Genomic DNA, 22972 nt, shown 5'->3' with positions numbered 1-22972 from the left:
TCATAACTAATTTCTAAGTTAATTTCAGTATTTACTTCACTAATCAAGTTATGCAGTTAGCCTGTCTAAACATTTTATATGCGATATATATCACTTTTTATTTTTTTTTGGCGACGAGAGGTAACATGTTGCATTAGATATATCTTATTAGATAAAATAGCAAAGTTCCAGATTAAAAAAAACTAAGAAGAGTAGCATAGTATAAAATTAAAATTTGAGGGATCTACAATCAAATTTTGATACGAAAAAAGTTAGTACACAAGTGCTAACTTTAAGCCGATTATGTTATTAAATTTTTTTAATTTAAGAGGCAAGTTATTTTAATTTAATTTGATGTTTTTTTTTGAAATTTAAGAGGCATATTAAAGGTATATATTTTAATTTTAATTTGACCTATGTGTTTTTTTCTCTTTATTTAATTTTATTTTTAGCAACATTATATAACTTTGTTATTGATATTTGTCTCTAATAAGGATTAATTGTTAATAGAGATAAAGATTTAAAAACACATAGGTACCAAATTGAAAGGCCTCATATAAAGAAAGGAAAATTGAGAAGCCAACCCATATAAAAGGGCAAAAAGTTGCCGTTGGAGACCCTGCCCCTCTCGCATAAGAAAGCAGTTGAGTGATAAAAGGGCAGAGGTTACCGTTGAAGAACACCGCCTCTTGTGTTAGTACAAAAGAAACGCGCCCGGCAAATCGGCTTAAAGTTTGAAACACCAACGTCTTAATCAAGAATCTCAGAGCAAGTGTGAGAAAGTCGAACGAACGAGAAAGCTGAGAAAATATTTTCTCCTGCAGGTTACAACCTTATCTGTTAATGTTTTTCTTCTTATTCTTGCCTTTTCTTTTTCCTTTGAAACCGTTCTTAACTTGTCTGGTATGATAATGATTGGATTGAGGTTGAGTGTTAGGGTTTCGTGGTTTCGACTGGAGGACTGAAAGCCTGACCGTATTTTCTAGCGAAGAATTGGCTGAAGGCGCGACTAGATCTAATTGATTTTATGAAAGCGCTCTCTGTTTTCCCCCTATTGTCATAGGTTCATTATTGAAAGGATTTTCCTTGTCTTCTTTTCTTGTGAGGGGATCTATGTTAACCCTTGAGGCCTTTGATGCACGGGAAATTTGCACAAGTCGAAGCATAAAAAATTCTTGTCTGTTGGTTGGAAGTTGTTCTACATGTTTCCTTAAAGTCCTTTTTTTTCCCTCTAGCTATCTTTGGATATCATGTGAACCTTTTTTCCCTTTGATTTTTTGATGATAGATAACGGAAGTTAGAGTTTTTATATGAAAAATAGTATGCAGGGGTTGTGGACTTCTTATGTTCAAAGAAATTACTTTTTGGGGCAATTTTCCCTTTTTAAGTTCCTAGAGCCATTTGATATCTCATATTTGTTTATTTACCAAATTTTCTTCCAATTCCAGGAACTTAATTCAGAAATTGCGAGACAAGTACAAATGGCAGCACGAACTGGTCGTTTGCTTCAAGATCCGAATCTTGGTATCCAGATGGATGGTATTGTAATTACTAATTTAGTTTTGTTGACACTAAATTGATTTTTTATTTTTAGTCATTCTAAGACTAATTTTTCTAACACTCTCAGGAGCAACTATTTGTGCCAAGGCAAATTATACAGGACAGAGGAAGGTAGGGGCTGGTGGGAGAAAACCACTCGGTGATTTATCTAACTCAGAGAAGCTTTCTACTCAAGGAGGTGGAAGGAAGGCACTGGATGCATTAAACTCAGGCAAACAACTGAAGTCTAAGGAGCTTGCTACTATGAAAGAAGAAGTTGTTCCTGTCAAGATAAAAAAACTTGAGAGTAAAAGATCTGCTCCCAAAGCTTCAGGGAAGTTACCCAGTGGTAACAGGAAAGCACTTTCTGACATTTCCAACGTTGGGAAGATTAAAAATAAAAGTAGCCAGAAGCCAAGTGCCTTGGCAGAGGAACATCTTCGTCTCAATGCAATTGCTGAAGAACAATGCCTGCACAATCATCAAGAGTGTATCAAATCACAAACTGAAGATATGGGTTTGCACAATTTGTTAAAGAGTCTTGGTCTTGAAAGTGGTAATTGAAGTTATTTGTTCCCAAAGCTCTTTTTGCTTTTAAGAGATTTTTTTCTGAAACATTTTGGTACAACTTGAGATTCTCACATAATAAAATAGAGTGAGAATCATACCATAGATCTTATGGTGTGAGAAAGCTTCGCCTCCTGAAAGTGTTTCTTAAAATCACTATGAGAAGTTTATATTTTTTGTTGTTTATTGTTTTTGTTTGGGACTTGAGTTACTCATTCTCAGATATATGTATTTTGAACAGATTCAGATGAGAAGTTGGCGTTTTCTTCTGAAGTTCAAGCATTTACTAAACTCAAGGTTGGCGTGTAACTTCTCCTGCTTCTGCTGAGTTTTGCTTTTTCGGTTTTTCTGATTAAATATTGCTCATTCACTTATAGCCCAAGAGTGATCTGCAATGCTTGGAGTTGGAAGAGGTTCCTGAGAAATTGCCTGAAGTGGAGTTATCAAGCAAAGAGCCATCTTTAGCAACTCAGCATGCCTCTCCAGCACGCTGCAAGTCTCCAAAAATCTCGAGTTGCTATAAGATGTCGGAGGACTTTGATGTCAATTTCAAGTTGATAGAGACACCAAAGCCATCTAAGTTTTAATTTTACTATCAATCGTGTAAAAATTGCTTGATGTCTCTTTTCTGCCACTGATGTGATGGCAATTATGTGTCTATTTTGTACGATGACCTTAACTTTCCTTTAGCTAGTAAGATTTAGTATGAGCGTTATTAATTTTTCTCCCGAAGGTTGTTCTTATCACAATCTTCTTATAGCCTTGAAAGAGGAAATCATGCGAATGTCCTTAACTTTTGACTCGGATGAAAATGATAACACAACTGATTTGGTTAAATATGGTTTTGAGAAACTAAGAACACTTCAGTCATCTTCGCATTTTGAACAGGACTAGTACTCTCAAATGTCTCAGGAAACTCTCTTCGGTTTTATGCCATCAAACTTATTTTGTATTCGGACTGGATTATTTATAACTACTTTTCAATTATAACTAGCTAGCTCTATATTGGAAAACATTAGAACGATTTCACCTTTCATCATTGAAAGTTGTTGGAAAAAATTATATTTAAGAGTTTTATACCCATATAGTCTGACTGACCTAAACAAAACAAGTGTGGACCTAGTATGGTTTCTGGAAAGCAACTGGATATCCAAAAGAAAAATATTAAGTTCAATGATACACAACTTGTAAATAATACTATATTAAACTTTTATTGATATATTTGAAAAACAAATTCTTTCTGTTCAAATAAACGCATGCACGTGCACACAAGCTTTTGACAATATCAATTTACTGAAAAAATATGGATAGAATTAAAAATCGCTAGAACTTCTAGAATGGTTCTATGCTCAACCTCTCCTTGATGATGACCGTGATCTTTGTGAAGGCTTCAAGTTAATCCTAATGCTGAAAATGAGAGGGAAACATGGGGAAAATTAGATGGCTATCATTGCATTAGTAAAAAAAAGAAAGAGGCATGCACTTGGGAAGTTAATTGTATATATAGTAGCTAGGTTGTCCACTCACTTCTTTTGGACATGAATGTATTCATCAGTTTCATCCAGTATGTCTCCCTTACAAATAGAAAAAGTAAGCAATTGGCACGTTAAGAGGTACAATGTGGCGAATATTTAAGGAATCAAATCGGAACAAGTTATAGCCTTTAGCAGAAAAACTGGGGTGTTGATAACAGGAACAACTAACCTGTAATAGTTCCTCCATAACATCTTCCATAGTGATGATGCCAATTGCTTCCTCATCCAAGACAGTTGGAAAAGACTCTATTTCTTCTTGTGAAACATATTTACCTTCATGTTCCCATGATTGCATCAACTGCTGGTGCATTTCATTGTCTAGTTCTATCACACTGTGCAGTGTTGCACTGTGATATTTAGTGTCCCGAGAAGACAAAGTGGATTCATAAATGGAAGCACTGCGATTCTCTTCCAATTTAAAGGAAGGGTTATATTCTGCATACAGAATCAAGAAAAACAATCTTAAAATCAGTCTCATTTATGAAGCTGCCTTCAACATGATCCAATCTGAGCCATGCCGGCCTGGCCCAAAGACTGGTACAATCTCAAAGAAAACATAATAGCTTTGATAAAATGCTAATTTAAAAGCCATCTGAGCCATGCCGGCCTGGCCCAAAGATTGGTACAATCTCAAAGAAAACATAATAGCTTTGATAAAATGCTAGTTTAAAAGCCATATGATGCTACCTTTATTGATCTGCACTTCATTTGGTAGTTTATCTGTAATCATGTTAAAATAAGTAGGGGTGCTAGCATTCTGAGCTGTAGTTTTCTTAGCGTTTTTGCTTTCCTTCAACACAACGGCCATATGGCTGTGACCCTTCTGGAATTGATTCAGCATGTCGTAAAGCGGCCAGTTTTCATAAACCCTGTACAAGATTATGCCCAGTTTATACTGAAGTTAGTTATTACACAGTTTGAGAAATAAGAATAGTGATAACGATTAATTAATGCGGGCATGAAAACTACCAGCAGAAATTATCTAATGGCTAGGCATGATGTTGAAACTCAGATGGGATATATGGATTATCAAAATACGAGACATACAGAATTTCTCATACCTAGGAATTTTCCTGATTATCAAATTCTTGATTGGGGTCTCATCTTCTGGGCGGCAGAAAACTAGATTCTTAACCTGCAAAAAAAGAATTGCAAAGCATGAATAAATGCTAGGAAATTAATGATTATTGGATTTGAATCTCGAAGACTAAATTTGAGGTTTAAGAACTGTTATAAGTCTGCAATTTGTATGGATATATGAATGGTACTAAGCTATCCAAATTATGCATATCAAATAGTTAAAGCAGAAACCGTATTCAACTTCATTCCATTAAAAGGTACGTACCAATATGAGGCCAATGATGTTTCTTGGAGTTCCAGAGTATATAGGTATTCGACTGTGACCTTTGCTAGTTATTAGAGTCATTGTATGCCTGGAGATAAAGTTGAACTATACCGATAAAGGAAGACAGGAGGAAAAAGGGGAAAATAACATATATATATCAGTAGAAACTTGAGCTATTATGACATATTACATGTCCAATTTGGAGTTTATGTCAAGGGAAAAAACTTCAGAGAGGAGGGTCATTGCATCTTTTGCTTTCTTCTCAGTCAAATCCATTGCACCTGAGATTATTGAAGTTTCATGATGAGATAGTTCTCCTCCTTTCCCTGCCTGCATATTAATAATTTAGCCACATGCAGGTTCAGTGGCTCTTAAACTTCATGGATTTTAGTTCAGAAAGAACAGAGAAAGGACGTGAATAAACCTTATTTGAATGTAAGTCCACAAATGTTTTAAGCTCTGATCTTCTTAGGAGAACTGAGTGCTCTTTCCCAAGAGTCCAATCCAGAAGCTGCATGCCATAACGGGAAGATCTTCAGGTTATGCTTTTTCGGAGAATCGAATCTGCTAAAAAATTCTTATAAAAGGCCACTTGCCTTTCAGATAGTTGAGGTTATGCTTCAGTTTGTCTACTTGTTTTTATAAAATAAAACTTTTGGGAGTCTCATGTTGGCATGTACTCCTTTTTAGTCTTCTTTAATGTTTTCTTCAGGTTTACCACATACAGCTTAACGCTATGTTTGGTACAGGATTTTTGGAGGGGAGGGGAGGGGAGTTGCTCCCCTCCCCTTGTTTGGCCGGTGTAATTTTTTAGGAGGGGAGGGGAGCCCCTCCCCTTCCCTCGTTTGGTTAAGATGGTTTTTAAAGAGGGGAGGGATTCTTCTCCCCTCCCCTTCCCTTCTAGCCTCCCCTCCAAAAGTGGGGTTTTTTGGAGGGGAGATGAGAGATAATATTTCTATTCCTTATATACCCTTTTGATTTGTTAACCTCTAATCAGTCGTAAACATTTCTACATAAGAGAGTTTTTTTGAGCATCCAACAAGAGGTTATTAAGATAATTGTCTCCAAAATTAGTGAGCATTTGTAAACTTTTTTTTTTCTCTTCTTCTAATTCCAAGAGGTTGTTGGTATTTTCTTTCACCTTCAAGGTCTTTTCTTAGATTGAAATCTATCACTCGTAACTTTTTATCTTGATATTCTATAAGTGTGTGACTATGTCTTGTAACTCAAAATTGGTGAATTGTATTATATATATAGTTATATCTTAACAAAATAAAAAAGTGAGAAAATTCATTTAAATTTTATGAGGCTAAAATAGTCAATTTTTTATTAGAACAAAATAAGGTATTATTAAAATTGCTCCCTCTCCTCCCCTCCAATCAATCCAAACAGGAGATCATTAAAATCCCTCCCCTTCCTTCCCCCTCCCTCCCTCCCTCCCCTCCCCTTTGTAGCTACCCTCCCCTTTCCTCCCCTCCCCTTCCCTTCTCTTGATTAAAATCCCTCCCCTTCCCTTCCCTCCATCGAGTCAAACACAGCGTAAGGGTTTTCAGTTTTACTCTATCCGAGATCTCAATTGTCTAAAACATTCAAATGCCACCTCAGTCCCTTAAAATATGTAAGAATGAACAGCCAAAAGATCTTGGACATGATAAGATTGAAAACCCTTAAGTTTGTATAAAAAATCCATAACCTATATAACGTATAATAATTAAATATATGTTCTTGGATTTTCTAATAATATATATTTTATTCTTACCTTACTAGCAGGATAGGATATGGGAGAGAAGATGACAAGAAGGAGCTGAACAAAGGGAACCATCTTTGCTCCTAAAGTTAGTCCATAACGGGCTGCCACAGCTTGGGGAACAATCTAACAACAGAAATTATGGTAACCAAGTTAAATATTCGAACTCATAATGAATTGATTGATTCTAATTCTTTTGATTGATTTCTTTGGATTTTCACAACCAGGTTAAAAAGAATATATATGAACATAATTACCTCCACAAAGACAGTGACGAGGGGAGCTGATGCTAGAATAGCAAGCCAGAAGGGAAGTATTCTGTCCAGAGCAACTGGCATTGCCTTACATTATAAACATCAAATTAATGTCATTCTCTTCTTAGTCATAAGTCCAACGAACAAATATCATTATCAGGTTTTAGGCTTTCAAATTATGATTCAGATTCATTAATAACTTTTGAAGTATAAAAACGATGTGGAGGATGTTATGCATGCACACATTATCATACCTCTGCAGCAAGTGATTTGCCAATAAGGAGAGTACAGAGGACGAAGTGGCCATTCTTTACAAATGGTGAAATCCTTGCTGCAAATATAAACCAATGATAATAAAGCAACAACAGATTTACAATAATCAAACAATGCAGAGCGTGGTGACGTGGTTTTCATCAGAAACCTGCATTTTTTCTGTCGTTTGGGCTACCAGCTTTAATAAGGACCTCAAGATCAACCTGGGAGAACGATAACAGTCCCAGAGCCAGACCTGAAGCAATGCCTGCCAATAACACGAGCCCCAGAAAGGCCACAAGAAGAAGCCAGAAGGTCCTTTCACAACATGGGAACTCTACTTCTTCCATTATAGCACCTTATAGCTAAACGATCTAACAGTTAAGAAGAAGAAGATTGTGTGTGCATATATACGCACGCCAGAAAGATTAGTACGTTTATATTTACACATTCGCACTGCATGTGGCTTTTCAAGGGGAATGGTTGCTGCTGGTTCTGTGTAAAAGACGTATAAAAAGACAACCCATAATGTTGAAAACAGAAACTAGATTTTATTTAAGACAAAAAAATTGGGGTTGATTAAAAGGGTGATCTTTGTTGTAAGTATAACATCGAAGCACTAAGGTGCTGGCGGAGAAATCAAGTTTAGCGATTAAATGTTTGATGAAGAGATGACAGTCAGCAGTATGATGTGGCTTTGAAACGGTAGGACGGCCGCTTGAAAGGAATGGCTATCTTAACAAGAAGCTGGCTTTTGTCCTCCACACAGACTGATCTTCCAACTCGGAGCTTCTTGTCCATTGCTCAATCCCGAGCTCCACTCTTACCAATAATCCAAATATACAAACGGCTCGTCCTCTAATTTATTATAGAAATGGAATTTCCTATTTAAACTGAGCACAGAAAACTAGAAAGAATGTAACAAAAATTAAAATGAGAGAATAGACAGTACATTATTAACTTAATTTTTTTTATAAAGGACGATAAAAACTTCTAAAAAAATTTAATGTAATAAAAAAACAAAACACTATATTCAGGATAATAATTTTTTAACAATAGATTTTGAAAATATTTATATAGATTTAGAAAAACGTATTTAAAGTTTAAAATGCTTAAGAAGAAAACTAAAAATTTTAGGAGAGAAAAGTCAAGATTTTGGTTATAAAAATATAAACCGCAAAAATTATATTAACTTTTGAATAATGAATATTATGAATAGGCATCTCATATCAACAAATTCAAGAACTCATAGGGCTTCATTCATGCTAGCTTCCTTTTTTTAAAAATAAAACAATCGCACACAATTTTCATATTATACTATATAATATTTTTAGTTGGCTACCTACGGGAAAGCTTAGGTCCTTGATTTTATATATTTAACATCTACTTATTTTGCTTTCTTTAGGCAAAAATATATCAAATATAAAAGACTACGCAATTAAATTTTTTTGTACAATAGTACAATCCTATTACTCAATTCTAGGAAGCAAAGCATATCCAATATTATAACTTGTAGTATCTTAACAGTTTTATGTTATATATGGGTGCCTCTAAAATATAATTCAGCTTGTCATCGTTTTTTATATTTTGTATTTTATATTGATTTAAACGATTGTATTTTTTCTACTTCAATTATATTTGGGTTATGAAACTCAAGAAATAAATTTGTTCACGAATTATAAATATTCCAGTTTGTTAGATATTTTATTTACGATATCAACATTATTTGATGATTAACATTTTTTTAATTTTAATAAATTATCAAATAAATAACTCCACATCCAAGATTTTGCTAATGGAAAAAAATAGATATTATAATACTCGAGCAGGGCAACCAAACTAGACATATTAATTAGTTATATGGAAAATAAAATATTGTTAACTATAGAATATTTATTACAACTATATCTGTTAAAATTTCTCAATTACAAATTTATATTTCACATTATGATAAAACATCGTAATGAATGTAGATTGATGAAATTAAATTATGCCATGATTATTTCAGTCAACATTTAATTAAAATCATTTGATATCAATCAATATTAATGTCATTTCTATATTAGATGAAAATGTCCGCTAGCGTCGGGCCCAAAAAAAGTTCACTAATGGCGCTTGGAATTACCTAAAAGTCACATGTTACCTGAACATATTTGGTTTTAAATTTATTTAATGAATTTAATTTCTTATTCATTCACTTGATCACAATATATTATTACAAGTTTGTACCAAATATATATTTAAATCCAACATAATAAAACTAGTGTACTTTTGTTATTTAAAAAATAATAATAATAAAGAACTAGTGTCCTTTAAATCCAACATCTTTCATTCCTCAAAAATTAATTCCCATATCAAACATGCAGACAAATAGCACCAGAATTAAGGTTCTCGATAATCATGAAAATGACGAGCAATAATCAGTATAATTGACTGATATTTTCCTAACTGATGCAGTTTCCATATATAATACATGATTCTGCATGCAAACTGCTTCATCTCTCGCCTATAAATTCTGTGCATTGAGACCTTCCTCATCATCTCAAAAAAGCTCTCCAACTGTGTTATTAACAGCCATGGAATCTGCAACTATCATGAAGATTCTTCTTCTTCTTCATATGCTTCTAGCTTTTGCCGTTCATGATGCTGATTCTGCTCTTCCTCATTCATCTCTTTGTTATTCTCCATCTCTATCTCCTTCCCCTCACGATTCTCCATCACCAATCCCGGTGCCAGAAGTTTCCCCGCCGTCTCCTACTACACTGCCGCCCCCACCCGCCGTTGATACTCCCGCACCATCTCCTTCCATAGATGAACCAGTGCCGGTGCCAGAAGTTTCTCCACCATCTCCCACGACACTGCCACCCCCGCCACCAGCTCCTCTTCTTCCACAACCACCACCTATTCCTCAGATTCCTCCTCCAGAGGATGATCCCATTGCGCCACCTCCATTGTCCTGCGAGGACCAATGTATGCTGAAATGTGCAGAGAAAAAAGGATTTCGTCGATTGTTCTGCATTGGCAAGTGCTTGGCCATGTGCCAGATATTTCCGCCGGCCAATCATGCCGGTTATCAGTGTACTCGAGACTGTGTTATGAACAACCTGCACCATCAACAAGGCAAGTGCATTACTTAATTAAAACTCTTCATTATATTGTTTGATTCATTTTCTTTTTTGATATATTCTTCTTGTTCAGGTTCTGATGAGATCAAATTGTGTGTTTTCGCAGATATTAAGAGTATAGACGGCTTGGTGAACAATTGTTACAATAACTGCTCTAAAAATGTCTAAAGGCGCTTCACATTACAACTGAAAGAGGACATTTAAAAATTTATGATTAAGCATACTGGCTTGTAATTCCTTTTACTATATGTATTAATCATTCAAAAATAGATAATAAGAGGCTTTAATTTCCACCATATTATGTGTTTTCTCTCCATTTTCCTTTCTATTTCTTACTTCCAGTCTGTTTATTCTTGTGCACCTGGCACTAATTTTCCCTTAGAAAGGAAAACTACCCTGTAACGATCTCTTTCGCTCCGTTTTGTGGATGCATGTTTAGGGAACAAGGGACAAAAAAGTAAAAAAGGTTTCATTCAAATTTTAATTAATCATTGCTTTTAATTATTAATTATAGCTCAATAATGAAGGAATCTAGGCCTTCAAACTTCTGGCTCTCTTGTATTTTTCAGGTGGCCGAAAATAGAAATGACTTAATTTATATTTAAAGGCCATATAAAGTGTGATCAGTCTTTTGTCTATAAATATAAATTTATGAAATACTCGTAGCTTCTAAATTTCAGTATTCCCTTTAAATTTCAAGTTTACTCTCTCTTTAACGATATCTTGATTATTACTTGAGATTCTGTTGACAACGATCCGCAACGAAGCTGGACTTAAGATATGACGAGGGTCAGATTTTGTTGTGAGGAGAGATTGCTCTCAGATCTTTCGTTATTTGAAAGTTTAGAAGAGAAGAATGCAAGCTTTTTAACTATTAATCCAAAATCATCCAATTTTCCTAAATATACTGTTTTTCTAATTTGGTGGATTTTGATTGAGAAAATTTCCTTCTTTCATTAATTTCCGTGCTTTTAGTTTATAATTAGTTAAATTATAAGAATTGACTTGTATTAAACTAATATTCAGATACTAAGTTATAACAAAGCTAAAACTATAGAGACAAAATTTTATCAAGTTAAAGTCTAAAAACTTAAAACCAGTTTCGGTGCTTATCCTTTTAATAAGCATTATAAATTTATCAGATCTGAATCATTCATATCTCATTTAAATGGTTCAGATTTGATTTCTCTTTTTATTTTTGTTTATTTAAAATAATTATTTTAATATGTATAGAATCTAAAATAGTGATGATCTCTTAGCTATCATTTTTTCAAAAAATAATTTTTCTATTTAAAAGTAAATAATTAGATATTTTAAATCTAGACCGTTCAAATCAGATATAAACGGCTGCCTAAAGTACTCATCAAAGTAATGAGTACCGAAACTGGTTCCAAAACTAAATCACAAATGAGTTAAAAACATAAGGATCAAATTATTAATTTTCCTAAAAGCAAGAAAGTTAAATGACATTGAAATATTTTCCCTTTTCAAATGACTACTCTCTTTTTCATTCATCATCCCCAAGCCACTCTCGTAAGAAACAATGTTGTAATGCTTTGTGTAAAATGAACATGTTCTCGGTAAAATAGAATGCCAGAATCATGTGAATATAAAAGAATGTAAAGAATATACAAACAAGTCCACAATGGAGACATATGCACTGATCGAAAGGCATTACTTTGCGATTAACATTAAATGCAATAAAAATTACAAATTGTGATAGCATCCGCATCGCTTCTTTTCCCTTACTTTTTACCTGCTATACACAATCACTTGGCCAAATGCGTCCAACAATCCACAAGAGTTCACCTGGAACATAAAAGGTTTTAACTTTCGTTTTGATGTGTTTGCTTCATTTTTTGCTGCTTTTGCTGACTTCTGGCGAAGAGCAAATCATTGAGTTGTCTCTCAGCACTGTACTCGGATGTGGCCTGCAAAGATAGTATTTAGTATCTGTAAAATTGACCCAGGAGAATGTGAACGCGTGAATATGTGCGAGCTCCCAAGAATTCCCCAGTTGCACCTCTAACCTCTTGGCATCAGAACTATCTTTTGTTCAGTGGGCTCGAAAGATTACTTTTAAGTGACTTTAAGACATCCCCCGACTTGACTTTATTGGTTTAGAGGGATAATGCATGGAATAACTATATAAGATGGAGAATGCGTAGCATAATAAAAAAATCTGATTTACCCTTTTCTTAAATGCGAATCTCAGTGTTTCAACTTGAGTTCCTGAGCAAACCCGTAGGTCAAATCCGAGGGAGTCCACACAGATAAGTTGTGCTTCCTGCATTGCAACCAGGAGATATCATTGACAGCAAAAACACGTGATATATGTGCGTATGATAAGCAAAAAGTTTTAAATAAGAATGGATGACAAGGGAGCTGATAAATTGCACGAATGGTTTAGCCATTCTTATGATCTTTCGGCAAATTATTGCCCAGTTGTAACTTAGGAGTTCTCATTTAGAAAGCAATAGCTGAAAACGTGTTGCTAAAATTGTGGATAGCCTGATACTACCAATTTTAGCAGTTCAAAATATACAAGAGATTGCGTATTTCTTTCTAGTTGAATAGATAGCTTAAAATATCAGTGAAAAGCATCTATGGAAATCACGTATGGCATGAGGGACATTAGACGAAGTTATTCGAAGAGTTAGGTATTACCTCCACTTGTATGCCCTTACATCTCCAACAGAGAGACTTCAAGGCTTGTGTGGTCTTTTCTCCATCAGCTTTCAGACGAGATATGATCTTAGAAGCTGAGTGAGCAATCGCATCAGGCTGAGCTTCCATGTAGTGTTCTACTTCGAGGTCCGCCTACAGAGAATTGGAATACGCAACTTTATTTTTCAAGCAAAACTGTAGACACACCGCAGGTAACAGTCATCCGATTACTAATTTTAACCCAAACTGAATACGTAATGTCTCATTTTATACCCTAGGAAGGCAAATAGGATCTACATCGTTGACTTGTTAAAATAACACATGATTAAATTCATCTGCATTACATAGTAACTAAACAATATATCTGAAGACGTGTAAAAAAATTTTACACTAGAGAACGTGAGAATATATTATAACCCCACTGAAGCTGCTTTATAGCTTCTCCTATAAGGATAGAATTTATAGTTAGGCTTCTCTATGGTGACTGGAGAGCAAATAATAGAAGTATCATCTCAGGTGATATTCTGCTCTAACAACTGGGAATATTAGGAAGTAAACAAGAAAAAAAGGGGCGGAAAAAAAAAAGAAAAAGAAAACAAGGAAAAAGCCCACTCATGTTCAAATGCAAACAATACAAGTCCACAAACATACCGGATGTCCATGGGCTGAAAAAAGCTGAATCTTGACCATTTCCAGTTTGAAAAATGAAGTCGCATTGGCAGGAATATCATTATTCTCCAACTGTGATGCATTATCTCTGGATGACGGTGGATTATCCACTTGACCATTAATCACACCAAGATTTTTTCCACTGTTTCCTTTGGGTTCATTCATGTCAGTATTGCTGGACAGATTGGTAGACAAATGCTTCTGTATGACAGATTGTTCTTCAATAAAGGCAGGTCTTAACAGACCTTGGATAGCTAGGCAAGCCGGTGGCTGTTCCATCCAATCAATTGGATCGCCTGAAGCAATCTAAATGATGAAAAAAAAAATATACAGATATATTTAATTGACTACCTTAAGTCCATGTATAATTGCAACAGACAAGTTTCTAAAGACCACAAAAGTTACTGTCCTGTCATCTCAAAGGTACTGCCAGGCTCCTTAATATAGTAAACTCTATCTTTAAAATTTACCTCTGCCAACTTTTTGGCAAAATACATTGGATCAGAATAAGAATGCATAGTCTCCAATTTCGCCCAGCCTTCCAGTGTTTCATCAGCATCATCTTGCCCATCCTCATCTGAAAAAACTGCAACCCACTCCTGCAAACAACTGTTTGTTGTTATACTTACATTAAGAAATGATTCTATTGATCAGAAGCACATTTGAAAATAAATCCAACCGAATCATAATCATCATTCCCATCTTCATCTTCATCCTCTTCATCATCGTCCTCTACATCACTACTATCTTGATTATCAAATTCTTCGATCCCAAAGTCAATTTCTGAAGCAGCTGATAAGTCCATCTCACTGATCATTTCCATGGTATCAACACCAACAATAACTTGCTGCAACTCCCAGAACAGTAAGCATGATTACAAAACTATATGGTGGTAAAGGTTAAAGATACAAAATAAACATTGAGTCGTGAGGTTGAATGGAAGAAAGAAAGGAGAAGTGAATGATTTATATAATCTCCCAAGCATTTGAATATAACCATGGGATAATCTAACATTGGGCATGATCATTTCTGTTGCATGCTGTATAAGGACAAACAGCAAGCCATATAATGAGAATATAAATATAAAATTATTGTTAAAGTTGAAGCCCAAATGATTGCATTTTTGCATTTTGCTGACAATGATACGCTATAGCATCCAAGATGTTGACCATATAAATTTCTGGTTCACAAGATGATTTTCATATAATAACGAGGTCATGATATCCCGTAGCTATGACCTTTTTTTTTTCGTAGGAGTGCCAGAATTTACAATGACTTCACAAGAAGCAACCTTTTTCTGTGTTTGCTGTTGTTCTTTTAAAATGGCTGGGTAAGAATTGAACCTCACAAGCGTCTAGGTGTCCTTCCTCTCCCTACTGGAGGCCAAACACGAAGTTTCCTCCTTTGATATCCCACCAGGCAATCAACAATTATTTAAATAAGCACAGTAACAATATATAAAGCTAAATTTTCCACTCAGTAAGAGAAAAAGATAAAGAGACCTGGACATCCAAAAAAAAATAAACAAGTTACAAACAGATGAGACTGAGATTGCTTTAAGTATGCTTACATGCACGTTTAAGCAAAAAATTAGAGCTTAGGCATTCTCTAGAACTTACCAAAAAACAAAAAAAACAAAAATTGCCCGTACCACGAAGTTATTTTCTGAAGTTAGGGATTGGAAAATATCTTCACCACTCTTCACTTGAAAGTATATATCTGAAATGTACAGCATTTAATGGGTGGTTGAGCCATCCGAACACAAGGAAACTTACAAGTATGCATAAATGACAAACACCTTGCCTCCACTTACTTCCATGCTCATCAGTCAAATAGGGCATATCAGGCCAAATAATATTTTCATGAGTTTCATCATTGATCAAGCTTGAGAACATCAGTGTTGCCTTACTGTTGACCTAAAAATGGCCAATCAAATCATTATCCGCTGAATTCTGAGTTGTATCATAAGGATGATAATGATAAGCCTAAATAAAAATTTCCACAATCTTGGTCTTGATTCTAATTTTATAGAAACAAATTTTCAAAGGGTATAGAATCTTAACCCTCGTTATGTTCAAGTAGATAGATTCTTCTTTCTCTCTCCAAATTACTTCATCTTCTGGCAAAGCTAATCAATTTAATGCCTTGATAACTTTTCTAGCTTCAATTTTCTTAGCAGTTTACATCACCTCCTAAGTTCAATCCTGTATACCATCATGTACCATAAGGAAAAGAAAATAATACCTCAATGATTGTTCTACCGGTTTCTGCTGTTGTAAGTCTGGCATCTCCACTATTCTGTAATGCTGAATCGGCAATTTCCTCAAATGGATGATAGGATGGCTTTCCATTTGGCTCTACAGGACCCTTAGCTGACCTTGAACGCTCTGCTGATGCTTGAATTCTATTCTTTACAAGTTTGTCCCGTCTTGTGAAGAGAGTCCCAACGGATTTTTTACTTCTACCCCTGTGCATTTATAGTCTCTATTATAATTTTCCTCCGATAAAATGATGTGCTGTTATGCATTACAGGTACGCAAATTCTTAATCGAAACGTTACGGCGTAGAGATAAGACAGTTCAAAATCTTACGTTTTAGGAAATCGTAATCATCACCACGTTTTCAAGAAGCTTTAACAGAGACCATGAAAGGGTAGGGAAGTGGCATTCTACACGACTGAAGACACTGGCCAATTGGTTCAACAAGTCAATCTAATTAACAAAGTCTGACGCCCAAGCTCATTGGTCTCATCATAGGTTTCCCAAAGGAAACTTCTCTCCTGGGACTGTTTAGAATAAGTTCTCATTTATTATGTTTGATCCTTATTTTATCAAGAAACTCGAAATAAGCTGGGACAGCTCTACTTTTCAGCCCCTATTCATTAAAGTTTCAATATTTCAAGACTAAATTTTCAATTTCATATGGGCACATACTCGGGAGGATAAGAAGTCTCAAACAGAGAGTGAGGTCTGAGTACCATGGCGTGTCAAGACAGCAGGCACGAGCAATACGGGAGGAAGCAGCATGGACTAGCCCGTTTACATCATCTGTGCTCCACATTGAACGGTTATCTACGAAAGAGGAATACGTCAGAATCCATTCATCACCACTCCATTTTCGACACCTAAGAGGATGCTCAATGCAGGATAGACTAGACTTGTGAAGACTATAACATTGCAGAAAGCTAACTTCCTGATCTTGCCGCTTCCAACATGGTAGCTTTCAGAGCTTAAACGGCAATCATGGAAGCAATGAAAGCATTTGGAGAAATATAAATGAGCAAAGTAAAGGGTTCAGAGATAACGAGAGAGAGAGAGAGGGTGTACAAGATAGGGCAGGGGCGGAGAATCGGGCGGCCATGGTTGGTTCGATAATCATCATCGTCAGGCGTTCAAATTGTGAAGAGTATGATATTATCCACAAGCATTTTTTCAGTTCCAAGGGAAGAGTGCGGGAGGATGAGGCGCTCCTGGCTTTGTTGGGCTATGATCTTGTACAGCGTCGCCACACTCTATCCGGACGCCTCTCCTAATCTGATTGGCGCATCATCAACGCCGAATATCCTTTTCTCGGTAACTTTACGAGAGAATAAGAATGAGGTTCCAAATAAAAAAAATAAAACTAATTATTTTTTTTTATGAAACTTGATTGTAATTCCTTAGCTTTATATCCAAAAGGCAGTTGTCTGACCACAGAAGTTAATGAACTACCATGCTAATTGGACCAGCCACTGAAAAAAAAGGGCTAGCAGGGGCACCGTTCGCTGGTAATAAAATCGGTCTCAGTTAAAATAATACTCCCTCCGTTCCTTATTATAAGAGACATTTGATACTTATAGCTTGTTCCTATATATAAGAGACACTTAAAAGTTGTCTCTATTTTTTTGTGTTGATTTCCTATTTTACCCATATTTATTGTCTCCAACTCACACTCTCTCTCCCTCCCACTTCTCTTTCTTTTAATAATTTAATTATTCTCTCTCATGCTCTCTCTCCTTATTAATGAGGGTATTTTTGGAAAAAAGATTATACTTTTTACACATTGATTGTTCTTAACTAATTTTAACAGTTTTTTTTATCAACGTAATTCGGTTATTCGTCTCTTATAATAAGGAACGGAGGGAGTATAATTTAAAATTATGTAAAAAAATATTATACACAAATTTATCCATATTTTCCTATGGTAAAGCACAACAACATTAGAAATAATTAAAATCATCAAATATCTCAGTTTATCAAAAAAAAAATCATCAAATATCTCATATTACTGAAAATTTTTATTGAATTTGAGCGTAGCAGTAGGGAAAAAAAAAAAAAGCTTAAAAAAGGCTTTCTCCTCCCATATCGCTCATAAATTAAAGATTATGATGCGTTGGATTGTTAGAAAAATTAAGTTAGAATGACATGGCGTGGTAAAGGATTTCAAATCATTCATATATCTTCTAAAAATAGAAAAAGACGCCAAACAAAAGTTCATTGTTTAACAAAAAGCTAATATTTTCTGAAAGTTAATCTCATTTTAATTTTGGTCCGCTCCCCAAAATTTGAAGCCAGTAAAATACTGTTCCAGAAATAAATAAAAAATTAGACAGATTAAAATCAAATCAAATTTCAATATTGTAATTGTTCGTCCTTGGAAAATATGAAATTTTTTGAATTATTTACCATGTTAATCAATTATATGTAAGATTTTAGATTAAGCTAATCAAGGTAATGAAATGTCTGCATTTGTGTATCCAATCACTTTATAATTCTAAAGAACATATGCTCCGAATTTACCCGTGTAAGAATGTAAAACAAAATATAAACTAAAAGGTCAAGGCACGTTTTTTTTTTTTAAAATCAAAGTATAGATATCTTCTGATTGGAAGTAATTCTATTCAAGACACTGTGAGGTACTAAATATAGGCATCTCTCTTAATAGGAATTCGAACTTTAATTCGTTATATTATGAAGAACTAATCCCTTCTATTAGATCCAATCAGACGCAGAACATACGCTTTGGAATTTCCAAGTCCACGTCCAAAATGTCAAAGTCTTCCACTTGAAAAGGAAGCACGCAAATGACACTTTTCGTATTGCGTTATTAAGCGCAAATCAACTTTCAAAAATATGAGCATTAGTACAACTTCTCATTCAATAAAAGTATATTTTGAATAATCTTCAAATTATATACATTCATAATTGTTTCTAATCCCGCTTAAATTTTGGGAACACAGATTTTTTTGTTAGATACGGCTTGAGTCTTCCGCCTCGCTGAAACATGTCAACTTTATTTTCAACTTTGTGAAAACCATGCTTCAAATTTTCTTTTTCTTTTTCTGCCAGTATTTTCCGGTTTAGAAAACTGTATTGGTACTGTTTTACCTAATCAGAGTTGGATATATAAATCATATATATGGTATAAAACTCTCGCATTGACAACACTCTTCATTTGCAAAACTCTGGTATGAGATCATCCTTGCGAGATGAAGCACCGAATTAAAAAAGACTGACTCGACTCTTGGCGAAAAAAATTAAATCATAGACGTATGAACGTCACATCAATTTTTTTAAATAATTATCGCGTCATTTTTGTCATTTATGCGAAGGCTGCGAAGTTTCTCACACAAGGACCGTGAAACAACTACGAGTGGAGGACGTGAAAATGATAGTTTTATCTTCATCGTGCCTATTAAACACTTTGGCTCTATGCTCACTGCTTCTCAATTTGAATTGTGTCCAGAATTATCATGGATATTATAAAACTTGTACTCTTTCTTCATGTTTCATTTGTTCTTTCGATGCAAGCGACAGAGGTTCCTTTAATTTGTGCAACCAGCTGCAGAAAGATGGCAATGGTTCTTTGAGATGCATAGAGAGTGAGAGAAGATCACTGCTTGCCCTGAAACAGGATTTTGTTGATCGCCATGGCGCTCTTTCTTCAAGCGGAGGAGCAGAAAACAAGAAAGAATGCTGCAAATGGCGTGGTGTTTGGTGTAACCATCGAAGTGGCCATGTGGTTAAACTTGATCTCCAAAGACTTGACTAGCAAGGTACAGTAGTTCCATCATTGGCTAAATTACACCATTTGAAGTATTTGGATCTCAGTTTCAATAGTTTCAATAATCTCACTGACTTCCCTAAATTCATTACTTCTTTGACCCATTTGAATCTGGATCTCTCTTTCATGAATCTCAAAGGCAAAATACCTTATGAATTGCGAGATTTGTTCCGCTTGCAAGTATTATATCTTGATTCAAATCAGTTTGAAGGTGGGGTCAAGTCCTTGGACTTATGCCATTTGCAGGCACTGGATCTAAGCTTCAACCATCTGAGTGGTGAATTACATGATTTTGTCGAATCCTTCAGGTGCGCTAACAATTCCCTGCAACTATTGGGTTTGTCTGGGAATCAAGTTGCAGGTCGATACCAGATCTTTCTGAATTCTCTACTGTCGAAACTTTAGAACTTGATTGGAAATCAAGTGGAGCCTTACCTGCTGGCATAGGACAGCTGTCAAGTCTGAGGTATTTAATTTATTCCTTGGACGTAATTACTTGGAAGGTGTGGCTACTGAAACACATTTTTTAAGATTCTCGAAGTTGCAAAAATTAGATTTGGCTTTTAATCACTTGGTTTAGAAAAAATAACTTATTTGTAATCTAACTTTTGAAAAAATGAGATTAGGTAAAAGTTAAATTATGTCATGTAAATTGTGTTTGTATTGGATTTTATAACAGTTGGTTTGTAAAAGTTAGATTGAATAAAATGTTGTTTGGATTATGATTAAATAAAAGTAAATTTAGGTTATAAAATTATCAAAATGAATATGAGTTTCGTTAAATAATGAAAAAAATAACGGGAGGAGTGACAGAAAATTATTATTCTAACAATTTTCAACGGTCATAAGCCCAATTGCCACTTGAAAAAGCTACCTCCCCCAACTTAAGGAGGTCGGCCGTATTTTTGGCCCCTAAGTGCTGTCTTGTACAAGCTCATCCAAACAGGCTTATTTTTTCAATCGGGTTTCTGCTCTGCAAAATAAGCTGCTTCTGGCCCATAAATCGTGCTCTCAAACACACACAATGTTAGCGGTCATTGGGTTCCACCTTTCCAGGCCAGTATACTTTTGCTAGCTTCATGCAAATTGGGTCCCGCCTTTCCGACATGGCTTCGAAGTCAGCAGCATTGTCTTTGGTTAGACATTTCAAATGCAGAAATTTCTGACACAATCCCAAATTGGTTTTGGGATCTTCCTTCGGAAAACTTAAATATTCCGCACGATCAGATTATTGGCACGATTCCAAATTTCCCGGTACTACTACACCTTACCGTGGAAATGTATCTGAGCTCAAATTTGTTTGAAGGTCCAATTCCGCCCAATTTATAAAAACTAGTATCATTGGATTTATCTAATAATAGATTTTCAGATGCTACTGATTTCTTGGGCCCAAATGAGACAGTACTTTTAACTTTTCTAGATATCTCAAATAATCAATTGTCTGGAGCCCTTCCTGATTGCTGGAAATGATTTTCTTCAGTGTCGCAAATAATAGATTCTTTGGAGAGATTCCTGATTCATTGGGTACCCTGAGACAAATTCGAGCATTTTATTTTGCAAACAACAAATTTGCAGGTGAAATACCATCCACTTTTGAAAAACTGCACTTTGCTCAAAATATTTGATGTTGCCGAAAACAATTTCTCTGGATTATTTCCAAGTTGGATTGGAGATGCACTGAGAATGTTGCGTGTACTCATTCTAAGGTCCAACATGTTTTCTGCCCTCCAATATTTGCCATCTTCCTCAAGTTCAAATTCTTGATCTCTCCATGAACAACATCTCAGGTAGTGTACCCAAATGCCTCAACAATCTTTCTGCTTTGGCGGATAAAACAAACTATATATGATGTAGACACAAGTTATTCGGTTTTAGATAATGAACTCCGTGGTCTTAAAGGAGTAGTGGTAGTGGTTGGGCTTTTAGTCAATGATTTATTCGAAGATAGTGCATCACTGGTGTGGAAAGGTAAAGAAGCTAAATATCAAACTATCTTGGGACTAGTGAAGAGTATTGATCTCTCCAGCAACACGTTAACAGGAGAAATTCCAAGCGAAATGATGGATCTCGTTGGATTGGTTTCCTCAAACTTGTCAAGAAACAAGACTAACAGAGTAATCCCTGGAAGCATTGGACAGTTGGAGTCATTGGACTCACTTGATCTATCAAGAAATCATTTGATTGGAAGAATTTCATCTGAACATGCACATATAGATCGCCTCAGTGTAATGGGCTTATCATTCAATAAACTGTCTGGAGAAATCCCACACGGAACTCAACTTCAAAGCTTTGATGCGTCTGCTTATGCGGGAAATCTTGATCTCTGTGGAGCTCCCCTCCCTAGATGTCCAACTAAGCAAGTCAGAGATAATCATGAAAATGATGGACGTGATCTTGAAGACGATGATCAATTTTTCAGCCAATTAGGGTTCTTCTCTGGATTTTGGGCAGTTTGCTGCCCATTGGTTTTGAAGAAATCATGGAGGCATGCCTCCTTCAAGTTCTGGAGTGAGGTTTATGACAAATTGTACGTGATTGCAGTCATAAACACGGCTAAATTACACAGATGGATTGGATCGGCTCCAACATAACGGTAACCAACATTTGTCTCTGTCTTTCCAAAATGAACTGATGTTTGCATGTATGTGTCACCTATAAATTTGTTGCCGCTTTTTTACCAGTATACTATACACAATGAAAAAAAAAAACCAAAATATTATAATTTTTAAAGTCTTTATCAGCATACTATGCTTAAAACTGTTTTTAGAAAGAACAATTTTTAAAATATATACAAGTCGTTCTTGTCAAGAACGATTTGTATGTTATCTGATAAAAAGTAAAATCATTCTTCGCTTGAATGATTTCACTTTTTGACAAACTATTTATTTTTTAAATTAAAAAGTAAAATTGTTAACCCAAAGAACGATTTTATTTTTTGACAATTTATTTATTTTTTAAATCAAAAAGTGAAATTATTCATGCAAAGAACGATTTTATTTTTTAATTGAAATATTCTCACATGCGAATCTTTTTGTAATTTCCTTCCTAATGTAAATATTCACTTTTCTCACTTGTCAACTCAACTCATCCTTCCTATGTAAACCTGTGAAGCTAAAGCAAATGCACATGTTTTTATATATTCTATTTCTTCAACTTTGATTTTTTTGCTTCATCTTCTTTCATCCCGAAATTCACTTTTGTTCTTCTTCTTCTTCCTCTCTATAGTTTATTTCTTCACCTTCATTGTTCAT

At 35.0% G+C, this 22972-nt stretch overlaps 4 protein-coding genes across 4 annotated transcripts; 2 read left to right on the top strand and 2 right to left on the bottom strand.

Annotated features, from left to right (window-relative positions):
• The first annotated feature begins 698 nt into the window (after positions 1-698).
• On the top strand, positions 699-2891 carry LOC114752178 (uncharacterized). The gene is made up of 5 exons (XM_028940904.1): positions 699-803; positions 1428-1518; positions 1607-2074; positions 2327-2382; positions 2463-2891. The coding sequence occupies exons 2-5, from the start codon at positions 1461-1463 to the stop codon at positions 2670-2672; spliced, it is 792 nt and encodes a 263-aa protein (XP_028796737.1). The 5' UTR covers positions 699-803; positions 1428-1460; the 3' UTR covers positions 2673-2891.
• A 1390-nt stretch (positions 2892-4281) lies between these two features.
• LOC114752160 (DUF21 domain-containing protein At5g52790-like) lies at positions 4282-7568 on the bottom strand. Its single transcript, XM_028940888.1, has 9 exons — positions 7388-7568; positions 7221-7297; positions 6970-7053; positions 6725-6838; positions 5390-5476; positions 5156-5295; positions 4966-5053; positions 4682-4755; positions 4282-4489 (listed from the first exon to the last, which is right to left on the bottom strand). The coding sequence occupies exons 1-9, from the start codon at positions 7566-7568 to the stop codon at positions 4282-4284; spliced, it is 1053 nt and encodes a 350-aa protein (XP_028796721.1).
• A 2226-nt stretch (positions 7569-9794) lies between these two features.
• Positions 9795-10511, top strand: LOC114752159 (vegetative cell wall protein gp1-like). The gene is made up of 2 exons (XM_028940887.1): positions 9795-10338; positions 10417-10511. The coding sequence occupies exons 1-2, from the start codon at positions 9795-9797 to the stop codon at positions 10509-10511; spliced, it is 639 nt and encodes a 212-aa protein (XP_028796720.1).
• A 1536-nt stretch (positions 10512-12047) lies between these two features.
• Positions 12048-17137, bottom strand: LOC114752170 (uncharacterized protein At3g49140-like). Its single transcript, XM_028940899.1, has 11 exons — positions 17006-17137; positions 16657-16750; positions 15924-16146; positions 15493-15595; positions 15331-15398; positions 14359-14526; positions 14150-14278; positions 13662-13985; positions 13011-13163; positions 12535-12630; positions 12048-12274 (listed from the first exon to the last, which is right to left on the bottom strand). The coding sequence occupies exons 1-11, from the start codon at positions 17058-17060 to the stop codon at positions 12170-12172; spliced, it is 1518 nt and encodes a 505-aa protein (XP_028796732.1). The 5' UTR covers positions 17061-17137; the 3' UTR covers positions 12048-12169.
• Positions 17138-22972: the final 5835 nt, after the last annotated feature.

Source organism: Neltuma alba, unplaced genomic scaffold (genome assembly GCF_004799145.2).
Source record: "Neltuma alba isolate B1F8T4 unplaced genomic scaffold, ASM479914v2 tig00007263_pilon, whole genome shotgun sequence".
Taxonomy (NCBI): Eukaryota; Viridiplantae; Streptophyta; class Magnoliopsida; order Fabales; family Fabaceae; genus Neltuma; species Neltuma alba.
The sequence above is the reverse complement of the archived record's forward strand: the minus strand, read 5'-3'. Positions and strand labels throughout refer to the sequence as shown.

What these genes read in the sequence shown, in the direction of transcription:
- LOC114752170 (XM_028940899.1), bottom strand. Translation starts at nt 17,060, where the DNA reads ATGATGATTATCGAACCAACCATGGCCGCCCGATTCTCCGCCCCTGCC. An exon ending in CTTCAGAAAATAACTTCGTG is followed by an intron (nt 14,527 to 15,330) that starts GTACGGGCAATT and finishes TGGGAGTTGCAG; the next exon opens with CAAGTTATTGTTGGTGTTGA. An exon ending in GTAAGGGCATACAAGTGGAG is followed by an intron (nt 12,631 to 13,010) that starts GTAATACCTAAC and finishes GTTGCAATGCAG; the next exon opens with GAAGCACAACTTATCTGTGT.
- LOC114752159 (XM_028940887.1), top strand. Translation starts at nt 9,795, where the DNA reads ATGGAATCTGCAACTATCATGAAGATTCTTCTTCTTCTTCATATGCTT. An exon ending in CAACCTGCACCATCAACAAG is followed by an intron (nt 10,339 to 10,416) that starts GCAAGTGCATTA and finishes CTTCTTGTTCAG; the next exon opens with GTTCTGATGAGATCAAATTG.
- LOC114752160 (XM_028940888.1), bottom strand. Translation starts at nt 7,568, where the DNA reads ATGGAAGAAGTAGAGTTCCCATGTTGTGAAAGGACCTTCTGGCTTCTT. An exon ending in TCGTCACTGTCTTTGTGGAG is followed by an intron (nt 6,839 to 6,969) that starts GTAATTATGTTC and finishes TTCTGTTGTTAG; the next exon opens with ATTGTTCCCCAAGCTGTGGC. An exon ending in ACATCATTGGCCTCATATTG is followed by an intron (nt 4,756 to 4,965) that starts GTACGTACCTTT and finishes CTTTTTTTGCAG; the next exon opens with GTTAAGAATCTAGTTTTCTG.
- LOC114752178 (XM_028940904.1), top strand. Translation starts at nt 1,461, where the DNA reads ATGGCAGCACGAACTGGTCGTTTGCTTCAAGATCCGAATCTTGGTATC. An exon ending in TCTTGGTATCCAGATGGATG is followed by an intron (nt 1,519 to 1,606) that starts GTATTGTAATTA and finishes TAACACTCTCAG; the next exon opens with GAGCAACTATTTGTGCCAAG. An exon ending in GAGTCTTGGTCTTGAAAGTG is followed by an intron (nt 2,075 to 2,326) that starts GTAATTGAAGTT and finishes TATTTTGAACAG; the next exon opens with ATTCAGATGAGAAGTTGGCG.